This window comes from Cricetulus griseus, chromosome 2, assembly GCF_003668045.3.
Source record: "Cricetulus griseus strain 17A/GY chromosome 2, alternate assembly CriGri-PICRH-1.0, whole genome shotgun sequence".
In the NCBI taxonomy this organism is placed as follows: Eukaryota; Metazoa; Chordata; class Mammalia; order Rodentia; family Cricetidae; genus Cricetulus; species Cricetulus griseus.
In genome coordinates, this window is record NC_048595.1 from 386,102,282 (window position 1) to 386,126,299 (window position 24,018).

The window sequence follows — 24,018 nt, forward strand, 5'->3', positions numbered from 1 at the left end:
GTCTTAACCACGCCCTCCGGCGTAGGCCCCGCCTCGTTGGGCCCTCCTCTTTCCCCTGTGCGCCTTTCACTTTGAAACTGGGACCCGCGTTACGTCATAGGTTTGCGCGCCGCGTCCGTGTACGTACTTCCTGGGCGGGAACACCAAAATGGCGCCAGAACCAGTGGCAGGTTGAGTCTGCTGGCCCTATCCGGAGCCAGTGTACGGTCCCGGGCCTCTAGTCCTTTTCTGGACATGGAGGATGTGGAGGTGCGCTTCGCTCACCTCTTGCAGCCCATCCGGGATCTCACTAAGAACTGGGAGGTGGACGTAGCAGCACAGCTGGGCGAGTATCTGGAGGAGGTGAGGGCGGAGGGGGAATGGCACGAGCCTGGGAACTCAGGCGTCTCTGCCATCCCCGCCTCCAGGTCTGTAGCCGTCTGGTGTTTTGTCCTCAGTTTCTCGTTTTTTTCCTCCCCCAACTCCAGCCTACCTCTCGAAACTTTCTTCAGTTGGATTATCCTGGAGCTGTCATTTTCAGGTCTCTACCCTTTAGCCAGCTGTGAAATCGATTTGGTTGGATGATAACCATTTTCTTCAATAAATAAATTTTTTTCTGTTTTCTTTTTGGGGTGCAATACACTAGGAAGCATCACTTTCGTTTTCCTTTTTTTTTATTTGCGGTGCTTGGGATTTAACCTAGGGCTTTGTACGAGCTTGGCAAGCGCTCTACCACGGAGTTTTTTTTTTTTTTTTAGTCCCTTTTTTTCTTCTTAAGGCAGGCCTTAAACTCGAAATCTTCCTGTCTCAGTCTCTGGATTATTTGCGAATACTAATGGACCCTAATTTGCCTGAGTTCTTAATTGTATTTGAGAGATCTGGATTTCCGAAGGGAAAGGGATCTCTCGTATTTTAGACCTCAAGCTCCGCCCACATCTTTTCCCTGGTGTAGCATGACGCACCCATACCCCACCCATACCCGAGGCTCTTAACTTGAGCCCTCTTTGTCCAGACGGATCCGCTCCTGGTCTGTGGTCCTGCCTCTCGCTGTCATCTAGCCTATCAGCATTTCATTCCTCCATTTTTAGCAGCAGTGTCTAGATCTCTTCGGGCTCTGTCTGCTCCATTTCTGCATTTTCACTCCTCAGCCCAACTCAATCGGATTCCACTACTGAATAGTTACAGATCTCTTTTCTTGAACAGTAGTGGTAGTCATCTTACAAAATCCAAGAGACCTCGAAATGTTCTATAATTCAGTTGGGGAGCATTTTTTGGTCTGACAACTTCCTTTTTGAAACAGTGCTATTAGGATTTCTATTTCACCGTCTCTTTTTACTCTCCTAAGTGTTGAGCTTCTTGGGATGGAGCCTTCTTTCCCTTAAAAATAGAATATCTTACTTTAGTGATTTAAAATGTGGGTTTTCAACCCCATGTGGTGGGATACTACCTCTACTTGTAAGTTAACGAAGTGTTGCCTCCTAATCTGTTCTCGCCACACTCTTGGCATTTTCTGGGATATTATGTGAGCTCTTGGGTTTTATTTAAAGAGGAGCTTTTGGGTTTTGGTTTAAATTCTAGCCCTCTATTTTGGTAAAGAGTTTTACTGTTCAACTAAAGATGGAAATTAAGAGATGTAATAAGGCCTCATATCCCACACCAAGTTTACCTATGAATTCTGTCAGTTATACTGCCAGAGTATCACTTCAGTTCATCAGTTCCCCATTATGTCTAGTCTAGGCCTATTATGCCTAGATATGTAAAACCTTCTCATCCATGTTGCTAGATTGGACATCATCCTATAGCTAGTGTGATGCTTCAAAGTTTTAAAAAAAGGGATTGGAGTGCAGTGAATTAGAGAGATGGTTCATCAGTTAAGAGCACTGGTTGCTCTTCCAGAGAATCCAGGTTCAATTCTAAGCATCCACATGACAGATCACAACTGACTTTAACTCCAGTTCCAGGGGATCCAATGCCTTCATCTGGCCTTCATTAGCACCAAACACATAGGTGGTACACAGACACATGTAGGAAAAACACTTACAAAATTTTACTATTATTTTTTGTTTTTTCAAGACAGGTTTTGCTCTGAAGCATTGGAGCCTGTCGTAGAACTCCATCTGTAGACCAGGCTGGCCTCAACTTACAGAGATCCTGCTGCTTCTGCCTCCCAAGTGCTGGGATTAAAAGGCATGCACCACACCTGGTGCTGCCCATATATTTTTTTAGAAAATTAAAATCAGGGCTAGAGAGATGACTCTGGTTAATAGTACTTTCGGCTCTTACAGAAGACCTGGGTTTGGCTCTCAGAACTGAAATACAGCTCACAGTGAAGCTTGTGACTCTACTTTCAGGGGTTCCAGGCACATCATCTGGTTCTATGGACACCTGTAAGCACATAGCACACACATAAATGCAAGGAAACACACATCTTAGGGAAAAAAATATAGCCAGGCCACAACATGGCTTATTTTAAAGCCCTCAGGTTTTCATTGCAGTCATTGCTCAGTATTTTTAGCTTTATCCTTGGATGTTCTGTACTTTGTGTTCCTTTTCTTGTTTTTTGTTTTTGTTTGTTTGTTTTATTTTAACTTAAAAAAATTAAAATTATTAGCCAGGCAGTGGTGGTTGGTGCCTTTTAATCCCAGCACTCGGGAGGCAGAGGCAGGTGGATCTCTGAGTTCCAGGCCAGGTTGGTTCCAGGAAAGACTCCGAAGCTACACAGAGAAATCCTATCTTGAAAGAAAAAAAAAATTAAATTATTATGTGTGTGGGTGCATGCATACCAGTGTGGAGGTCAGATGATTTGTGGAAGTTTGTTCCTCTACATAGATACTTAAGGTCATCAGGCTTTATGGTAAGCACATTTATACACTGAGCTATCTCATTGCCCAAAGGTTTCATACATAGTAGGCAAATGCACTGTCACACATCTTAGAAGCTCTTCACTTTTTCTTGAACAGCCAATCTATGGCATCCCATGCTTGTTCTTGGCTGAAGGGTATCTGTGATTTCTTGGTCCTACTAGGTACTGTTCTGTTTATGACTAAGTTTTATTATTGTTATTATTTATTTATTTATTTATTTATTTATTTATTTGAGAGGTGGTTTCACTGTAATTCTGGCTGTCCTGGAACTCACTCTGTAGACCAGGTTCGCCTGCCTCTGCACTTGGGAGGCAAATCTCTGAGTTCAAGGCTAGGTTGGTCTACAGAGCTACAGAGCAAATTCCAGGAGCCCCAAGGCTACACAGAGAAACCCTGTCTCAAAAAACCAAAAAGGAAAAAGACGCCCCCCAAAAGAAAAACCTGGATGGCAAATAAAGCAAACAGTAATTTATGCTTTGAGATAGAATTTCTGTTCTCTAGGGAGAAATTCTACATACCAAGGTAGGAGTATGAAGGTGGCACCAAGATAGGAGCCACATTATTGGTTATTAGGTGTCTACTTGGCCTAAGCACTGCTTCTTTGTTTTTTATATAAAGCAATGTAGTCTTTACAAAAAAACTGATATAGTCACTAGAGAGATTAAATGATATGCTGGAAGTCACAGCTGGTAGTAGACAAGGCAGATCTATTCCTCCCCGTGCTGGTATCTGTGTGTTGTCACAAGCTGGTGATAGACTGGAAAGAAAAGGTTAGGATACTATGAAGACTTTGGCTGAGGGATCTGATTTTATTTGAGGTAAAAGGAGTTGCCATGTCTGGTAAGCTAAAAAATTTATGTAGAGGGGACATGGAGCTTGTTTCAGTGGAAGGCACAAAAGTACAGCTCACAGGGGACGTCTGGTAGCTGGAGGAGACTGGTGAGTTTAGAGACTTTCCTTGGAGGCCTTGTTTAGTTTCATGTCTTTCCCTCTGAGTGGCAGAAGGCCTGCAAATAACATAGAGGAGAAGAGTGGGGGTCAGGAGCCCTGTTAGAGGTTAGACTGGGCCAGAGCAGCAGTCATTAGAGAGGAACCTGGAAGTGGTAAGGGGCTGATCCTAGATTGAACTGGCAAGTGAGCAAAAGAGGAGAGGAGCTGAAGTCCTTCAGTTTCTGGCTATGGGTAGGATGGAGTCCAGCATGCACTTGCTCATTTGACTCTTGTTTATAAAAATCTGGATAGTTGGGGGTGCATGCCTTTAGTCCCAGCACTTGGGAGGCAGAGGAAGGTGGATCTCTGTGAGTTTGAAACCTGCCTGGTCTACAGAGCTAGTTTCAGGACAGCTAGGGCTATTACACAGAGAAACTGTCTCGAAAAACCAAAACCAAAGAAAAGATCTGAATAGTTGAATAAGACAGTTGGACATATGGATTTTGGCATCAGTAAGAGTGTCTGTAAGATCTTGTGTTAATCCCCAATACCTTGAACATTTCTGTGGGGTATCTTGATTTTTTTTTTTAAGATCCTCAGTAGGTATCTGTAAATGAAACCTCAGAGCCTCAGGGAGAAAGGTGTTCTGAGGATAGATTTGGCAATTGTTGATATATGTGTGACTGGTCGTTTGAACAGAGATGGACAGATGCACATGGTAGGTGTTCAGGGGGAAAAAAAGAGCCAAAAACCCTAGTTAAGAGCCGAGGTTCTGCCAGGTGTTGGTGGCGCACTCCTTTAATCCCAGCACTGGGTGGGGGGCAGAGGCAGGTGGATCTCTGTGTTTGAGGCCAGCCCCGTCTACAGAGTGAAGCAATACAGAGAAACCCTGTCTCAAAAAAAAAAAAAAAAAAAAAAAAAAAAAAAAAAAAAAAAAAGAGCCGAGGTTCACAGAGACCAAGGAGGGTTGGAGAGGGAGAACTACATACGGCACCATTTCCTGAATTTACCAATCAAAGGATAGAGAGTGCTGCATTTTCCTTCTCTCAGGGTAAAGGGTCTTTTTGCCGGAGTCTGTCCCCCGTTGGTTTTAACCAGGGTGGATACAATGTGCAGTGCGAGCAGCATGGAGGAAGTGAGCATAGGTTTCTCCTGTACTGGTATCTTATTTTCTTTGAGACTGTCTCACTTTATATCCTAGGCAGGCCTTGAATCCTACCTCAGTGTCCTAACTGCTGGGATCATAGGCATGCCCACCGAGTCTAGCTTACTAATGTTCTTTCTTGCAGCTGGACCAGATTTGCATTTCTTTTGATGAAGGCAAAACCACTATGAACTTCATTGAGGCAGCACTGTTGATCCAGGGCTCAGCTTGTGTGTACAGTAAAAAGGTGGGTTCCGCAGACTGCTGATCTTTGTGCTTCAATGTTGAGCGGGTGTAATGTGATTAACTCCTTCTGAGACAGCAGCAGTGTACATCTATCTTTAGCCTGCTGTCACTGTGGGTCACAGTGACAACTTTCAATGTCAGAGAAAAACTGGAGTCTATTGTTTGCTTTTTTGAGACACATCTCATGCATCTCAGGCTGATCTAGAACACTCTACTTGAGGAAGATGACCTTGAACTCTTGATACCTTTGCATCTACCTCCTGGAGTGCTCTTATGACAGGTGTCAATCATCATGTCCAATTTTTGCATTTCTGTGATGGTGGTGGTGGTGGGGCAAATCTAGGGTTTCATGCATGCTAGGTGAATGCTTCACCAACTGAACTACATTCCCAACCTGCTTGTTTTTGAGGCAAGATTTTATTAGTTCAGACTGGCCTTGAGTTTGCTCTGTGGCTGAGGCTTGCCTTGAACCCCTAATACTCTTGCCTTTGCATCTCTAGTGTTTGAGTAACAGGTGTGTTACTGGATGAAGGTTCTATGATGTCAATTAAGGTAGACATCAGTCTGATTACAGGGGAAGGGTAGTTAAGGTGCCCTCTCTACTATTGCTTAGATTCTTAGCTGGGGTCATCCTTGTGGTCAAGACCATGATGGGGAAACCCACAGAAATAGCTGACCTGAGCAAGTGGGAGCTAACTGACTCTGGACTGACAGCTGGGGAACCTGCATAAGATCGAACTAGGCCCTCTGAATGTGGGTGACAGTTGGGTGTCTTGGGCAGTTTGTGGGACCACTAGCAGTGGAACCAGTATTTATCCCTAGAGTATGAACTGCCTTTTGGAGCCCATTCCTTATGAAGAGATACCTTGCTCAGCCTAGATATAGGAGGGAGGGCCTCAGTCCTGCCTCAAGTGATGTGACATACTTTGTTGATTCCCCATGGATGGGATGGGGAAAAGGTGGGGCAATGGGAGGATGGGAGGGAGAGGGAACTTGGATTGGTATGTAAAATAAGATTGTTTTAAAAATAAGAAAAATTAATAAAAAAGGATTTGTTTTTGAGATGGAGTCTTATACTCTAACCCAGAACTTACTGTATGGCTTAGACTGGCATCAAACTCATGATAATTCTCCTGCTTTAGTCTCTGTGTGCTGAGGTTGCAAGCATATGCCACCACTCTGGGTAGTGAGAATTACTTAATAGTAGTAAAACTGGCTGGGCTTGTATGAAGGTTTGGAAGTGATGGCCAGATGTTGATATGTACCAGTGTCTAATAAGAGGTTCCCTCCCCCAAAGGGGGCGTGTTTCCAAGCACCATTTCAGATAGGCCCCTCCTTTCTGTGTCCTTACCGCTTGCCTCTGCTTGCCAGGTGGAGTACCTCTACTCGCTGGTCTACCAGGCTCTCGATTTTATTTCTGGCAAGAGGTGAGTATTAGAAGTGAGCCAGGAGGAAGAGGCCTTCATCTTCTGAGCTGAGCCCTGCTTGAAGCTTGGGAGGCTCCCAAAGTTTCCCAGAATGCTCTTAGTATGTTTTACTTTCTTAGGCGAGCCAAGCAGCTCTCTTTAGTACAGGAAGATGGGAGCAATAGGGCTGTCAACTCAGGAACTCTCTATGAAACAGAGGATGAGGTAAGTTGGGGCATGTGGACTCTGCCCTGAGTGCTTGCCTGGCCCTGCTCCCATGAATACTTGCTTTTTCCTGTAGCTCCGGTCACTGGATGACTTCCCTGACTCCCGGGCTAATGTGGATCTGAAAAATGACCAGGCATCCAGTGTGAGTGTCCCGGCCTTTGAGGTGGGGATAGCAGTCTTCTTAGTGTTGCTCCGTGTAGAATTTAGAGCTCTTCCTCCCCCACCCATAGGAGCTGCTTATCATACCCCTTCTGCCCATGGCCCTGGTGGCCCCTGATGAAGTGGAAAAGAACAGCAACCCCTTGTATAGGTATAACATTGTGCTAGCATGGGAGAAAAGGGCGGGAAACCTGCCTGGGAAGGGTCTCTGTAGCAAGCTTGTTCTTGCCAACACAGCTGTCAGGGTGAGGTCTTGGCCAGCCGGAAGGATTTTAGGATGAACACATGTACCCCCGATCCCAGAGGTTACTTTATGTTGGATCCAGTGGGAATGTGTCCTGTGGAGCCTGCGGATGTGTGCCCCATGCCAAGGAGCCAGAAAGGTAAGGGTTTGGATGTGGGGGCTGAGTAGAAGACCTTTTGGGAGACTACTGCTGGGTACCTTATGCCTGCCATCTCTAGTCTTAGAAGCTATCTCACTCATACCACATACCTTTTCTACTGTGGATAGGTTGGCTAGAGCTTCTCTCCCTCATCTTTTTTTGTACCTTGATTTCCAGCCATAGCTCAGTATTGGGGTCTGGTATCTGGTGTCCTCCTTAGTCCCAGGCTTGGGGCCTGGGTTCTGCTTTCTGCTGGCAATTTAGGGAGGCTCCTTTGGCACCAGTGGGGACCTTCTGGGAATGGGGCTGACCATGTCTAATCTCTGTCTCTCCCAGATGCTGAGGGTGCTGAAGAGCAGCCAATGGAAGTCTCTAGGAATGGGAGTCCTGTTCCTGTACTCAGCATCCCCCAAGAGCCAGGTGAGAAGAGAGTATCAGGGAGGCAGTACTAGGTGGTACTCTGACCTTGAACGCTCTCTGTTTCCTTAGCCTGTTTTGTTTGCTTCCTGTTCATTGGCTTTTTGGGGAACAGGCCTAATGGTAGCAGATACAGTCTTCTTCTGTTGGCTCTCTGTGCTTGGGTGTAATCATCAGTGAGATTTGCTTTCCTATGTCTCCTCTGGATAAATGTAAATGGTAACAAAGAATATGTGGGCTGGGGCAGTAGCTCTGTTGGAGTGCTTGCATAGCCAAATACAAAGCCCAGGGTTCAGCCCCCAGTATAAATGCATAAGAAAATAAGCAAACACATAAATATTTGCCAAGAAATAAGGTAAACCAATCAAAGCATGCCAGAATGAGGAAGAGAATATAAAGCCTTGTTCAGTTTTTCTAATGCTGAAGTGTGAAACTGAGGAAAGAGTCTGGCCTGTCCAGCTCTTCTAGGAGCTGGACTTGAGCCTTCTGCATGGAAGCTCCAACTGCTGCCTGGCCTCCAGCCTCTTTAGGGCTAACTGGTTTCTTGGTTCCTAACCAGACACTTTTCTAGAAGGCCCAGTGCCCAGCGATGCAGATGAGGATGCAGAGGATGCAGCAGAGCTCCCGGAGGTGGCTCTAGAGCCTGCAGAGCCCAGGACCTCACAGCAGGTGGGACAACAATGAAGTTGCAGAGCTCAAGCTGTCAACAGAGCAAGCCCTGATTCTGGGGTAGAATTAAGGTTCCATGGGGACAACAGTGCAGTGGTCTTGGCTCCTGTGTTTCACATTGATGTTGTCCCATCACCCTAATTTTGTGTTATCCTCTCAGAGGTAGTGTCTGCCCAGAAGCCTGGCCATCCTCCAGCCAGACTGTTTAATTGCAGCTTCCGTATCCTTTCCCTCTTGAAGCAGGATGGCAGTTGTTCCTTGAGGATGGACTGGCATTCAAGGCTCTGAGCCTTGTGGAACTCCTAGTACCTGTGCCATCAGCTGATCCTCAAGTTCCACTGCTGTCAGGCTGCCATGAGAGAACGAGTCTGCAGGACTCTGCTGCCTCTTTCAGCCCCTTGGGTATAATCTATCCAGAGATAATTAAGAAACCCTACCTGAGCAATGGTGGCCCACGCCTTTAATCCCAGCACTTGGTAGGCAGAGGCAGTTGGATCTCTGTGAGTTCAAGACCAGCCTGGTCTACAAGAGCTAGTTCCAAATCTACACAGAGAAACCCTGTCCTGAAACCCCCATCTCCCGTCCCCACAAAAACAAAACCCCAAAAACATAAATCCTTACTTATTGAACACAAACAAACTACATACAAAACTAAAGCCCTGAGGCTGGGCATGTATTTGCATGGAATTCTTGACTAACCTATGGGAAGCCCCAAGTTTAATCCCCAGCATTGTAATACAAAATGCATTAAGAAACTAGGGGGTTAGCCAGGTGTTGGTGGCACATGCCATTAATTCCAGCACTTGGGAGGCAGAGGCAGGCGGATCTCTGTGAGTTCGAGGTCAGCCTGGTCTCCAGAGTGAGTGCCAGGATAGGCTCGGCACAGAGAAACCCTGTCTCGAAAAACCAAAAAAAAGAAAGAAAAAAGAAACTAGGGGGCTTTAGAGATAGCTCAGATGTTAAGAGTGTGTACTGTTTTTGCAGAGGATCCAAGTTCAGTTCCTAGCCTCCATATTAGGCAGCTGATAACCATCTGTAACTCTAGCACCATTGGGGGATCTAGTGCTTCAGCCTCCACAGACAGACTTTTTTAACTTCTTAAAAGACTGATTGATTAAGACAGGGTTTCTCTGTGTAGTATGCCTGTCCTGGAACTCACTCTGTAGACCAGGCTGGCCTTGAAGTTTACAGAGATCTGTCTGTTTCTGCCATTACTGGGATGACAAACTTTTGTGTACTGAGCGTCTGCTCCTGTCCAGGGCTGAGACCAAAAGCCCTACAGGAACTGTTTGCTTAGATTGCTTTTGCCATAGCCCCTGGCTATAGCCTTCTGAACTTAACAGTGTTCAGGAAGGGACAGTATGGTAGTGGGGCACACAGCTGTGCAGGCTGTCCTACAGAGATCTTAGCCTGCTCAAAAGCCTTGTGAGTCTTTGTGTCTTTTTACAGAGCACCCATAGTTTGTTTGTTCTTATAGCCTCCCAAGTACTTTAGCATCTTGCAAACTAGATTGGTTAGATCTGCCAAAGCCTCTCCTACTTCATAAAGATCACATCCCACCATGGGACTCAACAGAACCACTAAGTCCCCATAGCAATCTGGAGGTCACTCCATGAACATAGTTCTATGTGGCCTGGGGAACTGAGGTTCAAGTACAGCTTCTCATAATCCCAGTTCCTTTACTAGTGCCTTCTTCCTCTGCCATTTTTCATTCCCAGACATTTATAGGGAGCTCAGACAACCGAGTGTTTCTATGATAGGCCAGTGAACTGATTTCCTTTATATCTCAGGTTATGCAGCCTTTGCCTTAAGGAGGGATGGGTAGTTCTGTTCCTCATATTTTGCATCCACGGCAGTCAGGCTGATGACATCCAATTCCATGTCCCACAGTCTCACAAGCCAGGCAGTGACAGGCTCCTCCATTGCTTATCCAAAAGTATTCCCCACTTCCACCAGTTTAAATGCTGTTCACCATAGCTTCTTGTACTAGGCCATAGTTAATATATCCATCTGCATGCTGGGTCACATATTTTTCCCTTTTTTACTATTAGGGGTATTTCCTATCACTTTTTATCCTGTTCTCCTCCTCACTCTTAATTATTCCATGGGTTCCAAGTTCTTGGATCCCAGGAAGGGCTTTTGAACATGGATCTAATTTGTACTTCATCTCCCTTTCAGCCTCCAAGCCCTAAGAAATGACAAGTCAGTGCCTACCTCTATCTCATCCTCTCATTTATCAGATTTACTTGCCAGACCAGAGAGAGTCTAGGATGAAAGATGCTAACTGCATTTCCTTTTATTGTTGCAATTTCTCCTTTATACAAACAAGTTCTTGCGTGGCTGCCATCTCTGGTTCAGGTGCATTTCTTACTACACACAGCAATAGCCAAGAAACCTCCTCCACTGCTTGCCAATAATCTTCCCCCTGGTGTGCTGTCAGACTGAAAAATTTCCTCTAAACCCTTTAGCTGTTTTCAGGGCATCTCCATATTCATGTGTTGGGCCCCACTCATCAAGCAGGCATGCCACCCCATTCCATATGGATAAAGACTGTCACCCTGGAATTCCCTTCATAAACACTAATCTTCATGTCTCAGCCTTGGTTGCATGTCTCCCTACCCATAGTAAGAACCCTGCAGTTGCTACCAAGCAAGAAGACACTCTCACACAGTACACGGAAGGAAATTTCCTTATTCTTAGGCTGTTCAGCTTCAGTTACATGACTTGCTACCCTGTACATCCCTGACCATGAACTTATCTCCATTTTGTCTTTTGTTCTGTCATGTCCCTGTTTAGGTGTCAGAATGTTGTGTGACATTCTTTTTAGGGGGAGATGTGAACAACTGTCTATTTACCCTAGATAAGGAACTGAAGACAGATCAACATGCAAATAGCATCAAAGTCCAACTTGGTGAACCAATGAGAGTTTTATTGGGATTACTTAGAGGGAGGGATGTAGGTGAGGTGTTACCTATAGGAGTGGAAATGACTCAGACCCTTTAAGCATATGTGACAGCTCACAAAAGCTGGAAACTTGGAGCACAGCTTGAAGGCAGCTCAGCAGGCTGGAGTGTCTTCATAGTGGCTTGCTTGGTCTCAGCCTCTTCCAGTCAGCTCAGCTTGTGTGAGTCTTGTATGAACCTTGGCTAGTATCTACTTCTAAGCAGTTGGGCTGTTGGAGAATCTTCTCAGCAAGTCTTTACTGTTTATATATTCTTGGGGAAATAGGGGTCTAGTGAATCTGGTCAGTTTTAGGATCTTCCTGAAGCTATTTTGAGTTTACTTGATATCTTAATGAGTGTCCCTGTAAGGTGGAATATTTCACCTCATCTTAGAATAGTGGTTCTTAACTTGTAGGTTGTGATCCCTTTGGGGGGTTCCCGTATCAAATATCTACATTATGATTAATAACTGTAGCAAAATTATAGCATGTAGTAATGAAATTGTATGGTTGGGGTCACCACAATATGAGGAACTGTTTTAAGGGGTCACAACATTAGTAAGGCTGAGAACACTGCCTTAGAACATCCTGCCATTTCATTTCCCTTCTCACATCCTATGTCATAGTTTTAATCTAGGAGGAACTGTTACACAAGTGAGCACCACCACACCTGGCTGACTTTATGTGAATACTGGGGATTGAACTCGGGCCCTCATGCTTGCAGGGCAAGCACTTTGTTAACTTTTCCCAGCCCCTCCTTAAGGCTTTTACTTTTTAGTCCCTAAGAGGGCCCTTGAAAACCATGTTTTAGATGTGAACCTAAGAATTTCTGGGATCTTGAGAGCCTTAGGTGGCCAGGAACCAGAAGAGGACCTGTGGGCTATTTCTTTGCAGAGTACCACCTTGCCAAGGAGATATATGCTGCGGGAGCGACACGGGGCCCTGGAGCCTGCCACCCAGCCACAGGTGAGAGATGCCAGGCCCCTGGGCCCTGGCAGGGAGCGTATATTCAGGGGCATCCCATCCTGTCTTTGCCTTGGTACCTTTTAGACCCTCAGCACTCCTTCCAGAAACTTAAGTCCTCTCCCACATACCTGTGGGCCTCTGTGATTCTGGGCTGTCACCACTGTGTCAGCTCTGGTAGGGAGGCCTCATGCTCTCCCCTCCTCAGCTTGTGCTTGTGTTTGTGCTCAGGAGACCCAAGACGCCTGGCAGAGCCTGGACCCTTTTGACTCCTTGGACTCTAAGCTCTTCCAGAAAGGTCAGTAGGATTTGTGACACCTCATTCACATTCCTCTGACTAGGGCTACAAGGTAGTGGATTGGAGGGGCCCTGTATCCCCTCCCCTTGGCCATGCTTGAGGCAGTCCCTCTCTGCTTCCAGGTAAGCCCTATTCTGTGCCACCCGGTGTGGAAGAGCCTCCAGGACAGAAGCGCAAGAGGAAGGGTGCTACCAAGCTGCAGGACTTCCACCAGTGGTACCTGGCTGCCTGTGAGTGAGTGTGTGGGCTAAGGTGGTATGCCCTTTTGCCTGGGTGCTAGAATTTTAGCCTGGTTCTTGCTAATCACTCTCTCACAGATGCTGAGCATGCTGACAGCAGGAGGCCTCGGCGGAAGGGCCCGACTTTTGCAGGTGAGGCTGGGGTCCTCTGAACCCGATGGGGAAGATTCTTTATCTGCCTTCCCTGGTTCCACCCCCATTCTCCCTGCCAGGGTCACTTGAAGACCTGGGCGGACCAATGTGAGCTTGGGCTGGATGGGGAAGCTCCTCATAAGGTCTTTGTTTGCAGACATGGAAGTGCTGTACTGGAAACACGTAAAGGAACAGCTAGAGACCCTTCAGAAGCTTCAGAGACGTAAGGCAAGTACCCATAGTATTGAAGTCTGAGACCCCACAGGGACTGGAAGTTGAGTTTCCTCACAGATCTTCTCTGGACAGATGACTGAGAGATGGCTGCCCAGGGCCACGGAGGATCTGTGGCCTGTAGAGGAAGAACGCTTGGAAGACCCCCTAGAAGACCTAGGGGTAGCAGGTAGGTGCCATTTGATGTGGCGTGGGGTTGGGGGTTGGTGCTCTCAGCACCTCCTGTGTCTTAGCAGCTCCTCTGGTCACTTCTCCCACATCTCTGCAGATGATTTTCTGGAGCCTGAAGAGTATGCAGAGCCTGAGGGGGTGGTGCCTGGGGAAGCTGCTGACCTAGGTAGGTCTGGATGGGGAGTGGCAGAGATGTGCTGAGGGAGCAAGAGCTGCAGGAGGAGAGGGTGTGCAGCCCCACCACTGGCTGCAGCAGCTCATTGTTAGGCCTTTCTAGATGCAGAGGCTATGCCAGAGTCCCTGAGATATGAGGAGCTGGTCCGAAGAAATGTGGTAGGCCTGGGTCGCAGGTGGGAGCAGTGGGGCATCCTGGGCTCTTATGTGCAAGGGAGAACCCACTGGTCCTTTTGTAGGAACTCTTCATTGCCACCTCCCAGAAGTTTGTGCAGGAGACAGAGCTGAGCCAACGCATCAGGGACTGGGAAGATACTATCCAGCCCCTGCTCCAGGAGCAGGTGAGGCATGCTGTTTGGGAACCGTCAGCCTGGGGATTGTTTAGAGCTGTCTCTCCGTTTGAAGCTAACACGTCCTTTCCCTGTTCAGGAGCAGCACGTGCCCTTTGATATACATACCTATGGGGACCAGTTGGTTTCAAGGTTCCGCCAGCTCAATGAGTGGTGCCCTTTTGCGGAGCTTGTAGCTGGGCAGCCTGCTTTTGAGGTGTGCCGCTCCATGCTGGCCTCTTTGCAACTGGTGAGTGGCCCGGGACATTTGGGATGGGGAAACACCTGTGGACTCTGCTGATGCCTAGTCTTCACAGGCTAATGACTATACGGTGGAGATCACCCAGCAGCCAGGACTGGAGGCAGCTGTGGACACCATGTCTTTGAGACTGCTCACACACCAGCGAGCCCATACGCGTTTCCAGACCTATGCTGCCCCCTCCATGGCCCAGCCTTGAGTGAAGAGCACTGAGGCAGGGTGGAAGGTAGTGTATACCTGATAATCTTGTTTCCCTTGTGCGGTGGGGCCATTTACTCCAGTGCTGGCCTAGTCTAATAAAGTGGCCTTGCTACCTCCTACCTGTTCACCCAACCAACCATTTAAATGGGCGGCAGATAGAGAGCACACACACACACAGATTAAGTACATTCATTTACTGACAGGGCCTAGGCAGTATACTTCAAGGCAGGATGCTACGGAAGGCAGCTATGTGCTGACGTACACTGTCTACAATCTGTTCTGCTGACCTACTCCGACCATAGTAGTCTGTGAAGAGTCCATCTGGGTTGAGCAAGTAGATGGCAATGGAGTGGTCCACAATATAGTCCTGGTCCTCATCCTTGGGACCAGCACTGTAGTATACACGGTAGTTGCGACTAGCCTGGGCCACTTGTTCTTTAGAACCAGTCAGACCCAGCAGTCTTGGGTGGAAGTCCTGCACATACCGGGCCATGGCTGCCACGTCATCCCGTTCTGGGTCCACAGTGATGAAGACAGGCTGCACCAGGGGCAGGTCAGGCTCTGTCTCCAGCTTCTGTACCACTTGAACCAGCTTTTCCAGCTCATCAGGGCAGATATCAGGGCAGTGAGTGAAGCCAAAGTACATCAGTACCCACTGGCCTTGGAAGTCAGCTTTGCATCGAGGCTGGCCTTTGTGGTCCAGTAGGCTGAAGTCACCCTGGCCCACAGCAGCCTGGCGCAGGGCCTCCGTTCGTTGCTGTTGACGCCTCTGTTCCTTCTCAGCTCTTGCTGCCAGCCAGGCCCAGCCCAGCCCAGCTCCAAACAGGGCAGTGATCAGCAGCCTAGTTCTTAGCCCGGGACCTTGGGGCTGGCTCTGCCCTGACCAGTGTCTGGACTTTACATACAGAGTTTCGCCTCCTGGGATCCTGAGGACTGGAGGTTTGAACTGGGAGAGCCTGGGCCAAACTCTGGGCCCTAGAGCCTGTAGCACCATGGACATGAAGCTCCTGGAAAAGAACAGACAAGGTGCCTGGGCTTCCACTGCTGGAGAAACTTGTCACCCCACATCTAAGCAGGCTAGCCAGCTGTCTGTATCTGCTTATCTGAACTCAGAACTGCTCTGCCTCAAGCCTTAAGCATCAGCCTAGGCAACATCAAATGCCATAACTGGCTTGCTCCACATCTGTCACTCCTAGTTCTTTAACTAGGGAGCTTCAGCCTCATTAACCCAATGTATGGATAACCTGCACCTCAACTGCCAAGCTTCCCCTCTAGATGCCTGGAAGCATTCAGAATATGCTTTGCCTGGGCACCAGAGCGTATGTGTCTATTTACAATAAAAAAAAATTTTTTTAAAGGATGTTTATACTGTGATTTACCACCTTAAGGGAGTAATCCTTCTAGCCTCGGGTCACTCACTACAGGGTGATACAGGGCTCAGTAGAAAACCAGTGGCACCAATGTCACACAGCCCAGCCCATTCATGTTCAGGGCACCATAGGCCCATCTGTCCCTGCGCTGGCTCCTGGCACCACCCCGAGAAAATGGGGCTGGTAAGTATTCGCAACTCACCCCCTTTCTGGGCCCCAGTACGTGCACCTCACACAAGGAAGTCTCCAGCTCACCACAATGCACTGGATGAGGCAGTAGCAGCCCCCTCAGACAAACTTAGGAGGTCGTGTGTTCACCGTGTTCCACCCAGTCCCGCCCTGATGGATGGAGGGCTTGCTCAACTGCGGGACCCACCCACCTGGCTGCGGTGGGGTCGGATTTAGGGCTGAGCGAAGGTCGGTGGCAGGACTAACTCAGCGAAAGGTGAAGGGGCCTTGAAGGGTGCGCGGTTCGACAGCACGAGCGCCCCCTGCAGAGCGCGGCGCTGCTGGCAGCTGAGCACTGGGCCGTCCAGATGTACGCGGAGCCAGGGTGTACCTGTGCGAGCGAGCGAGGAGAGCAGTTACCTAGGTCACAGCGGGCGCCCGAGAGTGTAGGAGTGGTTACGGGTTCCGGACGGCGCTCACCGCGGTCCAGCCACTGACCCACGTCGACCAGCAGCTCGGCACCCACTCCCGGCGTGATCGGCTGGCCCGCTCGGCTGCGTCCCGCCCCGAGCTCGTGCAGCACACGGGCCAGCGGCAAAGCCAGGACGTGCTCCACCGTGCCTGGGGAGAAGGCGGTCACTGAGGAGCTGAGAGCCGGCGGGCGGACACAAGAGGGCAGGACCAGGAAGGAAAAGACGCGGAGAGGAAGTGGGTGGGATCTGGCGCCCAGGATTTCCGGTCTCACCGTCTGCGGGTGCGAGCAGTTCCACTTGCTCCCTGGCGTGGGGCAGCAGCTGGCGGCGTTGCGTGGGGCTCCCGGAGCAAAGTGCTCTGGCTAGGCCCGGGTCCACGCCCTGCGCCGAAAGCATCAGCTGGAAGCGGCGCAGCGCAGAGCCGTCGTCCAACACCGCGGCCACTCGAGCGGCGCCTTGGTCTTGGGTTTCCGCCTGTCCGCTAAGCCAAAGGATGGTGCCCCCTGCTGGCGGGAGGGCCGGAGCGCAGGAGCTTTGGAGGCTGCAGAGGCTGCAGGGGCTGAGAGCTCCTAATATACAGATAGGTGGTCGGGACCCCAGCCCTCTCACCTAGCCTAATAACCAGGTCCCGTAGGTCCGGCGGCCCCGCACCATCCATGCAAAGCAACGCTTCTTCCACTTCCAGGGTATGGCCCACGCTGCGGCCCAAAGGGTTATCCATGGCAGTCAGGGCTGCGGCGACCCGCAGCCCCAGGCCGACTCCCACGCTAACCTGGGGAGGCACTCAGTGTCTAGCTGGCATGATCAAATTCTATGCCTGCTGCACCTGGGTTAGGATGTCAGGAAAGGCTTGGGGTGGAGATCAGAAACCAACACTGCTAGGCCTCAGAGGTGGTGCTGTGGGGTGGGCTTGTTCGCCCTAAGTGGAGGGGCTATATGAAGGATTTCTCTAGGCCCAAGCTCGGGACAGCCTTGATTAGATAGGGTAGGAGAACTGTAAAGGGGGATTGCCAGTTGGTTCTACCAGGACTGTTGAGTGGGCAGAGGCAGGAATATGATAGAAGGTGAGGTTCACATTCCTCCATAGAGGCCACAGATGTTAGGCGGTGGTGGCCCAGCACTTGAGAGGCAAAGACAGGCCGATCTCTTTGAGTTTGAGGCCAGCCTGGTCTACAGAGTGAGTTCCAGGACAGCCAAGGCTACATAGAGAAACCCTGTTTTGAAACAAGAAAACAAAAAAGAAAGGCCACAGAGGCCCAGCATGGGCTCACCAACGTCTTTGCCAGCTCTCGGGCCTGCTCCTGGTCTGGGAAGACTGCAGCCCCCCCAAACTTAACATCCACCACCAGAGTGGACAGTCCCTCCACGACCTTCTTACTGAGGATTGAGGCTGTGGAGAACAGAAACATCATGCCAGGATATGATCCCTGGGGACAGGAGGGATTGCCTCTGTGATAAAGGTGGCAGTGCCTAGTGGACTGTGTGTCAGTCAGGGTACCCCATATCAGGTCACCTGTAATGAGTGGCAAACTGTCCACAGTAGCTGTCACATCTCGTGCAGCATACAGGATTCCATCAGCAGGGACCAGCTTCTCACTCTGGCTAACAATGCAGCAGCCCACTTCCTCCAGCAAGAGCAGTATCTGTTCAGACACCTGCAGTGACCTCTGGGAAGGACCACTGACCCAGCAAAAGTTCAAAACATAGCCTGAGAGTGTCAGTAATCTGATTCTGATGACAGACCTTTGAAGGATCCTGATTAGAACCTGATTAGTTATGACACATTAATGGTTAGCAGCTCATTGGTGTTTTTTTCCACCATTCCTGGGTAATGGTACTGATCGTGATCAAAGTTCTCTTGATGACTCTGGCCTATCTACAATCAATGACCTTTAGAATAGTCAACACTCTCACTAGTGACCCAGATAAATATCCTATCCACGGATCATCCTGTGATTCTCCCTCAACCCAGATCAATTGCAGATTAGTGGACCACCTGTACCTGCTCTGGGCTCTGGGTGACATTGAACCCAGGAATAGACTCCAGCTTATCCAGTGTGCCCCCTGTGTGTCCCAGACCACGTCCACTGATCATTGGCACCTGGGGGATAGGCATACTGAGTGTGCCCCCCACCCCCCGCACTGCTCTCCTTGTCCACATTTTCTCTCTCCCCTAGTAAGAACTCCAGCTGAAGTGACTTTTTTTCAAGCAGTTGTAATATTTTCAAATATTTTAAACAGTTCATGTGGGTGCCCAATTGCTGGGAAGAAAAATAAATTGTACTTGGTGGGGAGTAATTTGTCAGTAGGGCAGGAGCTGGCACTCATTATATTAGTCTTATCCAAGGGACAAGAAGAGAAAGACCCAGCTCTTCCTCTGAGGGTTCTGTGAGGTGTGGCAGTTGTATTCCATGGTGGAACTTGTGTCTATACTGGGGGAGATAGGACAACCTGGGTTTTGACTTTGAGAGTTTTGAGCCTGGCTTGAGGGGAGGAGGTGCCTGTGAGTGAGTGGGTCAGAGATTTGTGGAGGTGGCAGTCACTAACCTTGCAGCCACATGCAGCCAGGGCAGGTGCCAGAACCAGGCTGACCTTGTCACCCACACCTCCTGTGGAGTGCTTATCCACAAGCTTCTGGTGCCAGGCCTTGGGCCACTCCAGTTGCTGCCCAGAGTCTGCCAAGGCCTGAGTCAGCACAGATGTCTCCTCTATGTCCATGCCCTGCAGCCGAATGGCCATCAGCATAGCCCCTAAGTATGGACATATGAGTGAGGTGTGGGCCTGTGATGGTGATGGGGTACTGTGGATCCTTGAGGTGCATATGGGATGGTCAGGGGTCAAAGTCCAATTAGGGCTTGCCACACACCAATCTGTGTGTCCTGTGCGCTTCCATCCATCACTGCATGCACGAAGTCCCTGATATCTGCCTCACTCAGATGCCCTCCATCTCGTTTCAGACGAATCAGCTCAGGCAGCTGCTTGGGTTCCCTACTCACTCTCCCTGAGACAGCACCAGCTGCCTCTGGGGTTGAGGGAGGTGGTAACCCTGGAGCTGCCATTGCTCCAGCCTGCAGGGGATATTGAGACACTGCTGGAACCTGTATCCCTGTCCATGTCCCTGAAGCCATGGCCACTTGTCCCAACCTTGCTCCTGTCTCTGGTGACCATCACTGGCCCATGTCTTTCTCAATACCCAGCACCACCCACCTACCTCACCCCGGCCGCCCCCGGTCTGGCTTCCCCATTTCTCAACTTCACAAAGACCCCAGTCCAGTACCTATTCAACTCAGGGGCCTTTACCAGTTTTCTGGATCTGGCCCGGTTCCGATCTGGCATCCCTCAGCCCGGAGTGGAGTTAGGTGCAGAGCAGACAAGCCACTGACAGGTAGTTCAGAAACAGCGGCTGCGCAGATGGGGCGGCCCCCAGTAGGCGGCACTTGTCAAGGTTGGGCCAATCACCACTTCAGCTGCTCCCTATCTGCTACCTTATGGCCAATTGGGGATGTTTCCGGGACCTTAAGGGCTAGATCATGATGCTCCTGACCGGAGTCCACTCTGCTCAAGTCCCTGGGATCTTGATATCTATGGGTCCCGGGCACTGCTGTCCTGTCCGACTGGTCGCTAGGTTCAGACACTCCAAAAGTTCAGATGCCGCTGAGGTTATCGACGCCCGCTTTCACCTCCACCTTCCCTACCCCCATCCCTTGCCCAACCACGCATAGAGAGAACACACACAGCGCTGGCTTGCAAAACTTTAAGCAAACTAACAACTGAGGGCCGGTGCGCGCCTGCTGGTGTCAGTCTTCTCTTCTACGCGTTGCGGTATCATGGAGGCCAGGTAGTCTGAGTGCCTGATCCCGAAGCTCCAGCCACGAGGCTTCCGGTGCTGCGGGCCCAGGAGACACCACTGCCTTAGCAAGCCGGCTGTTCGGCTTCATACAGGGACTCCTGTTTCCCGGGGACTCTGTTTTAGACCTCAGACCCTCATCCCCCGCCCCTTGATCCTGGACTCCAGACCACCTCATCCACGCTGTAGGCTGCAGGTCCTGGATTCTGAGTGCTGTCTTGGGGTGCCGAAGTCCGTGCCCGCATCGTGAACTGCGGGGCTCGAGTCTTGTAGATCCCCGGGTTCACAACGTGGTAGGCACTGGGGCCTGGGGTCTAGGAGGACAGGAGGAGGGTGTTGGGCCCAGCCTCCCATTCCTTGTGGACAACTGACCCCCCCTTTTTTTTTTCCTTCCTCAAGCTAGAGTCTCACTATGCTGGCTTTGAACTCACAATCCTCCTGCCTCAGTTTCCTGAGTGGTGGAATGCCAGGCATTCTTCACCACCCCCAGCTTCGCTGACTCTCTTGATTACTAAAGACGTTCAGCTGGCAGCCCTTTCCCCACCTTGCTGAGATCCTCAAAGAAGCTGTCCACAGCGTTGCGGCCATTGATGGAATAAGTTGGGGCTGAGACTTTGCCTATGACACGCGGGCCCAAGAGCGAAGGCACAGTGTAGGACCCAGGGCCTGAGGAGGAGTCAGCAAGAGGTTATGTTGGACCAATCCCCTTGCCTTTATGGCAGGCTGCGGGTTGGGGTGTGGGAAGGCCCCTGATGCTGGATCCAGCCCTCGGGCCTCACCTGGGGTTTGCTGCTTCGAGACGATGCCCCAGTTTCGGGAAGCGATGGTATGCCGGGGAGCGCTGGGATATGTCGCACTTCCCGTGAGTTCTGGGTAGTACCTGCCTAATGGAAGGGAAGGAGAGTGTGGGCCTGTACTGGGGCGGGATGGGGCAAGGCTCTCCCCACAAGAGCCTAGTCTTGGGAGAAATTGGAGCCACAGTAAGGTTCGGGTTTCTGGGTTTGGGTAGGGGTTTTCCCGGATTCTGGGTTTGGGTGGGGAGTTTCCCAGTGGGCTTCCTGGGAGCCATCTCCACGTTGGGGAGACCGTGCCCCAGGGTGCTGACCCGGTCCCGGAGTGCGGAAGGGCGCTGTGTGGCTTAGGCGACCGTAGATGGAGAATGCTGGGGTGCCATCTGTGCCGCGCACCGTCATGCGGGCGGGTATCAGGTGGCTCGGCCCCGGCCCGCAGGATGTGTGCTGCAAGGGCCGGCGGGAGCCGAAGGAGAAGGCGGGCGCGCGCGGCCGTGATGGATCGTGCAGGATGTAACCTGCGGGAGCATCCCTGCGTTACCTTCCGCAGTGCCTAGTGACTGTCAGCTCCCACCTCCCGCGCCAGGCCCCGCACTCCCCTTTCCACCAGGGCAGTCCCAGCACAGAACCTCTTAATCTTTTTGCTTCCCTTTTTGGTCCCGGCACAGCCCTCCGGTTCCTGGATTCCAGGCACCAGTGAAGTCCACCCACAGTCCCACCTTCCCTATTTCCTCCCGGGTATCCGCCCTTGCTACCGGTGTTCGGTGGCAGCTTGTATTTGGGTCCCGGGCCTCTGATGAGCGCCTCGATGGGGCCGCGGGGCCGATGTGGCCGCCAAGTGCCGACCCAGACTTCGGACCCCATGGCGCAGGCGGGGGCGCTTATGGTTTGCAGCACCTGTGGACAGAATTCGTGGGAGAGCACGCTTCCCTAGCTCCACTCAGGACCAGCACGACAGAGGGCAAGGCCTAACTTGTATCCCAGGGCACCGGGAAAACAAACAGTAGTTTCCTAGGCTGGGAGGCGGGTGCGCTGGGGCAGGAACGAGCATCAAAGCCATCTCTGGCCTACACCAGGGCCTTCAGTGTCAGTTTTTAATTAAGTACCTACTAAGTTTGGACCCAGACATTGGAAAGAGAATGGACTGGAATTTCTGGGTGGGAGAGGGGTTTTAGAGGTGTTGGGAAAGGATGTCTTGGGGAAGGGGCCTTCTAGGGGCACAGGACACTCGGAGGGAAGGTCTGGAGAGGCACTGACCTGCACTGATGGTTACCCTCTTGAGAAAGCAAAGCTGGGCTTGACAGCCCTTTTATCAAACTCTCAGACCCCATTATGTCCCATCTTGCTTCCTGGCAACCAGACCAAGTGCCTAGCCCCACCCTCTGGTGCCTTCAGCCATATCATTGCCTGACACTGCTGAGACTCTGTGCTGGGCAGACATTAGGCTGGGCCACAAGCCAGCACACCCATTCCATAATTAGACAAAGACAAAAACCAAATTTAAGAGTAAAGGAATAATACAGAAAGGTCAATTTAATTATGTAAGCCCAGGAAATATTTGCAAAAGCTAATGTTTGGGGCCAGAAAATAATACCAGTTGAATAGAGAGACAACAATGTATGACACTCAAATTCTCAACGAACAATATTTTTTAAAGTAAACAAAATGAAAAACTTTGAGCCAGGCGTTGGTGGCGCATGCCTTTAATCCCAGCACTCGGGAGGCAGAGGCAAGCGGATCTCTCTGAGTTCGAGGCCAGTCTGGTCTCCAGAGTGAGTGCCTGGATAGGCTCCAAAGCTACACAGAGAAACCCTGTCTCCAAAAACCAAAAAAAAGAAAAAAATAAATAAAAACTTTGGGATTAAAAAAAAAAAAACCTCAAACCTTGAGTTACTAATGATATAAACTACCCCAGAGGAAAACCATATAGGATACAACTCAAGTTGCATTCAGAGAAAAATTTACAGCCCCTAAGATAACCTCAGTGTTAATAAAATTTTTAATGTTTAATGACACGTAGAATTCATTTTACAAGTAGGGGGAAAAAACCAAACCAAACAATGGAAAAAGGGAAAAAAAGAAAGAAAAGGAAACTAACACTAGAGTAAGCTTATAGTTCCAACCTGCAGAGCTGAGCTGAGGCAGGGAAGATCTCAAGTTCAAGGCCAGCCTGGGATGCATAGTGAGATCGTGGCTCAATAAAAACAAAATGAAATGCAACAAAAAGATACTAACAAAATAATAAATATCTATTTGTGAAAAAAGATGACACTTCAGGGATCTTGGTAAAGGCAAAAGTAATAGCTGACAAAATTAGACACAGGCCAGGTATGGTGGAGCATACCTGATATTGCTGTACTGGGGTATGAAGGCAGGTTGGATCTCTGTGAGTTCCAGGCCATCCTAGTCTACAGATGAGTCTTTAGGGTCTCTTAGGTATAGAATCTGAAAATGAGGGTACTTTGTCTTTTCCTATTTGTGTCATTTTTATTCCTTTTTTTTATTGCTGTAGCTAAGACTTCAAGAAATATGCTGAATAAAAGTGGAGAAATTTTGTATTGTTCCTGGTTTTAGTGGAAATGCTTTTATGTTTTTTTTTCTCTTTAGTAATGATGTTGGATGTATGTTTGTCATATATAGTCTTTATTGTGTTCAAATATGTCCTTTCTGTTTCTAGTTTCTTTGGGTTTTTTAGTCAAAAAAGGATATTGGGTTTTGCCAAAAGCCTTTTCTGCATCTATTGAGATGACCATGTGATTTCTGTCTTTGAGGCCATTTATGTGTTTGTATTACATAGTTGATTTACATATGTTGCTGATCCATCTCTCCAACTTATTGTTTACATTTCTGTTTCATTTTTTTTTTTTAAGACAGGGTCTCACTAAATAGCTCTGGCTGTCCTGGAGCTCACTATGTAATCCAGACTGGCCAAAAACACATGGGATCCCCCTGCCTTCCCCTCCTGAGCCCCCTCATTCCTTGTGGGTTTGTTTGGGGTTGATTCCT

General features: G+C 49.5%; 4 protein-coding genes across 14 annotated transcripts; 1 reads left to right on the top strand and 3 right to left on the bottom strand.

The window, feature by feature from the left end:
- Positions 1-116: 116 nt before the first annotated feature.
- Positions 117-15,723, top strand: Ncaph2 (non-SMC condensin II complex subunit H2). 8 transcript variants are annotated; one of them, XM_027396279.2, is made up of 21 exons: positions 117-249; positions 5,063-5,164; positions 6,535-6,590; positions 6,710-6,794; positions 6,871-6,939; positions 7,028-7,107; positions 7,194-7,339; positions 7,676-7,759; positions 8,328-8,425; positions 12,261-12,332; positions 12,561-12,627; positions 12,750-12,857; positions 12,945-12,998; positions 13,156-13,226; positions 13,305-13,398; positions 13,498-13,566; positions 13,678-13,733; positions 13,814-13,915; positions 14,004-14,153; positions 14,221-14,388; positions 15,271-15,723. In XM_027396279.2, the coding sequence occupies exons 1-20, from the start codon at positions 235-237 to the stop codon at positions 14,359-14,361; spliced, it is 1,719 nt and encodes a 572-aa protein (XP_027252080.1). In that variant the 5' UTR covers positions 117-234; the 3' UTR covers positions 14,362-14,388; positions 15,271-15,723. The 8 variants fall into 8 exon arrangements, with proteins under 8 accessions (XP_027252080.1, XP_027252079.1, XP_035296713.1 ...); XM_027396278.2 differs by having other exon boundaries at positions 118-249; positions 8,316-8,425; XM_035440822.1 differs by having other exon boundaries at positions 119-342; positions 8,316-8,425; positions 14,805-15,723.
- LOC103162003 (protein SCO2 homolog, mitochondrial) lies at positions 14,537-16,459 on the bottom strand. 4 transcript variants are annotated; one of them, XM_035440824.1, is made up of 2 exons: positions 15,989-16,102; positions 14,537-15,370 (listed from the first exon to the last, which is right to left on the bottom strand). In XM_035440824.1, the coding sequence occupies exon 2, from the start codon at positions 15,361-15,363 to the stop codon at positions 14,584-14,586; it is 780 nt and encodes a 259-aa protein (XP_035296715.1). In that variant the 5' UTR covers positions 15,364-15,370; positions 15,989-16,102; the 3' UTR covers positions 14,537-14,583. The 4 variants fall into 4 exon arrangements, with proteins under 4 accessions (XP_035296715.1, XP_027252086.1, XP_027252084.1 ...); XM_027396285.2 differs by having other exon boundaries at positions 15,936-16,086; XM_027396283.2 differs by lacking the exon at positions 15,989-16,102 and adding an exon at positions 16,322-16,459 and having other exon boundaries at positions 14,543-15,370.
- Tymp (thymidine phosphorylase) lies at positions 16,114-19,433 on the bottom strand. Its single transcript, XM_035440825.1, has 9 exons — positions 19,241-19,433; positions 18,922-19,124; positions 18,377-18,475; positions 17,888-18,017; positions 17,646-17,764; positions 16,984-17,146; positions 16,647-16,877; positions 16,382-16,522; positions 16,114-16,292 (listed from the first exon to the last, which is right to left on the bottom strand). The coding sequence occupies exons 1-9, from the start codon at positions 19,431-19,433 to the stop codon at positions 16,135-16,137; spliced, it is 1,437 nt and encodes a 478-aa protein (XP_035296716.1). The 3' UTR covers positions 16,114-16,134.
- Positions 19,434-20,137: 704 nt separating this feature from the next.
- Odf3b (outer dense fiber of sperm tails 3B) lies at positions 20,138-21,876 on the bottom strand. Its single transcript, XM_035438816.1, is given in 6 exon segments — positions 20,138-20,260; positions 20,350-20,535; positions 20,766-20,887; positions 21,001-21,105; positions 21,327-21,530; positions 21,768-21,876. Coding segments are annotated over 6 exon segments (849 nt in total).
- Between the last annotated feature and the right edge of the window lie 2,142 nt (positions 21,877-24,018).

Excerpts from the sequence above, each read along its gene's own strand:
- Ncaph2 (XM_035440822.1), top strand. The coding sequence starts at position 235 with ATGGAGGATGTGGAGGTGCGCTTCGCTCACCTCTTGCAGCCCATCCGG. Across the intron at positions 6,940-7,027 it reads AAAATGACCAGGCATCCAGT|GAGCTGCTTATCATACCCCT; the intron begins GTGAGTGTCCCG and ends CCCCACCCATAG. Across the intron at positions 12,999-13,155 it reads GAAGGGCCCGACTTTTGCAG|ACATGGAAGTGCTGTACTGG; the intron begins GTGAGGCTGGGG and ends CTTTGTTTGCAG.
- Tymp (XM_035440825.1), bottom strand. The coding sequence starts at position 19,433 with ATGGCAGCTCCAGGGTTACCACCTCCCTCAACCCCAGAGGCAGCTGGT. Across the intron at positions 18,476-18,921 it reads TGGCTGCATGTGGCTGCAAG|GTGCCAATGATCAGTGGACG; the intron begins GTTAGTGACTGC and ends CCTATCCCCCAG. Across the intron at positions 16,878-16,983 it reads GGACCTGGTTATTAGGCTAG|GGGGCACCATCCTTTGGCTT; the intron begins GTGAGAGGGCTG and ends TCCCGCCAGCAG.
- LOC103162003 (XM_035440824.1), bottom strand. The coding sequence starts at position 15,363 with ATGTCCATGGTGCTACAGGCTCTAGGGCCCAGAGTTTGGCCCAGGCTC.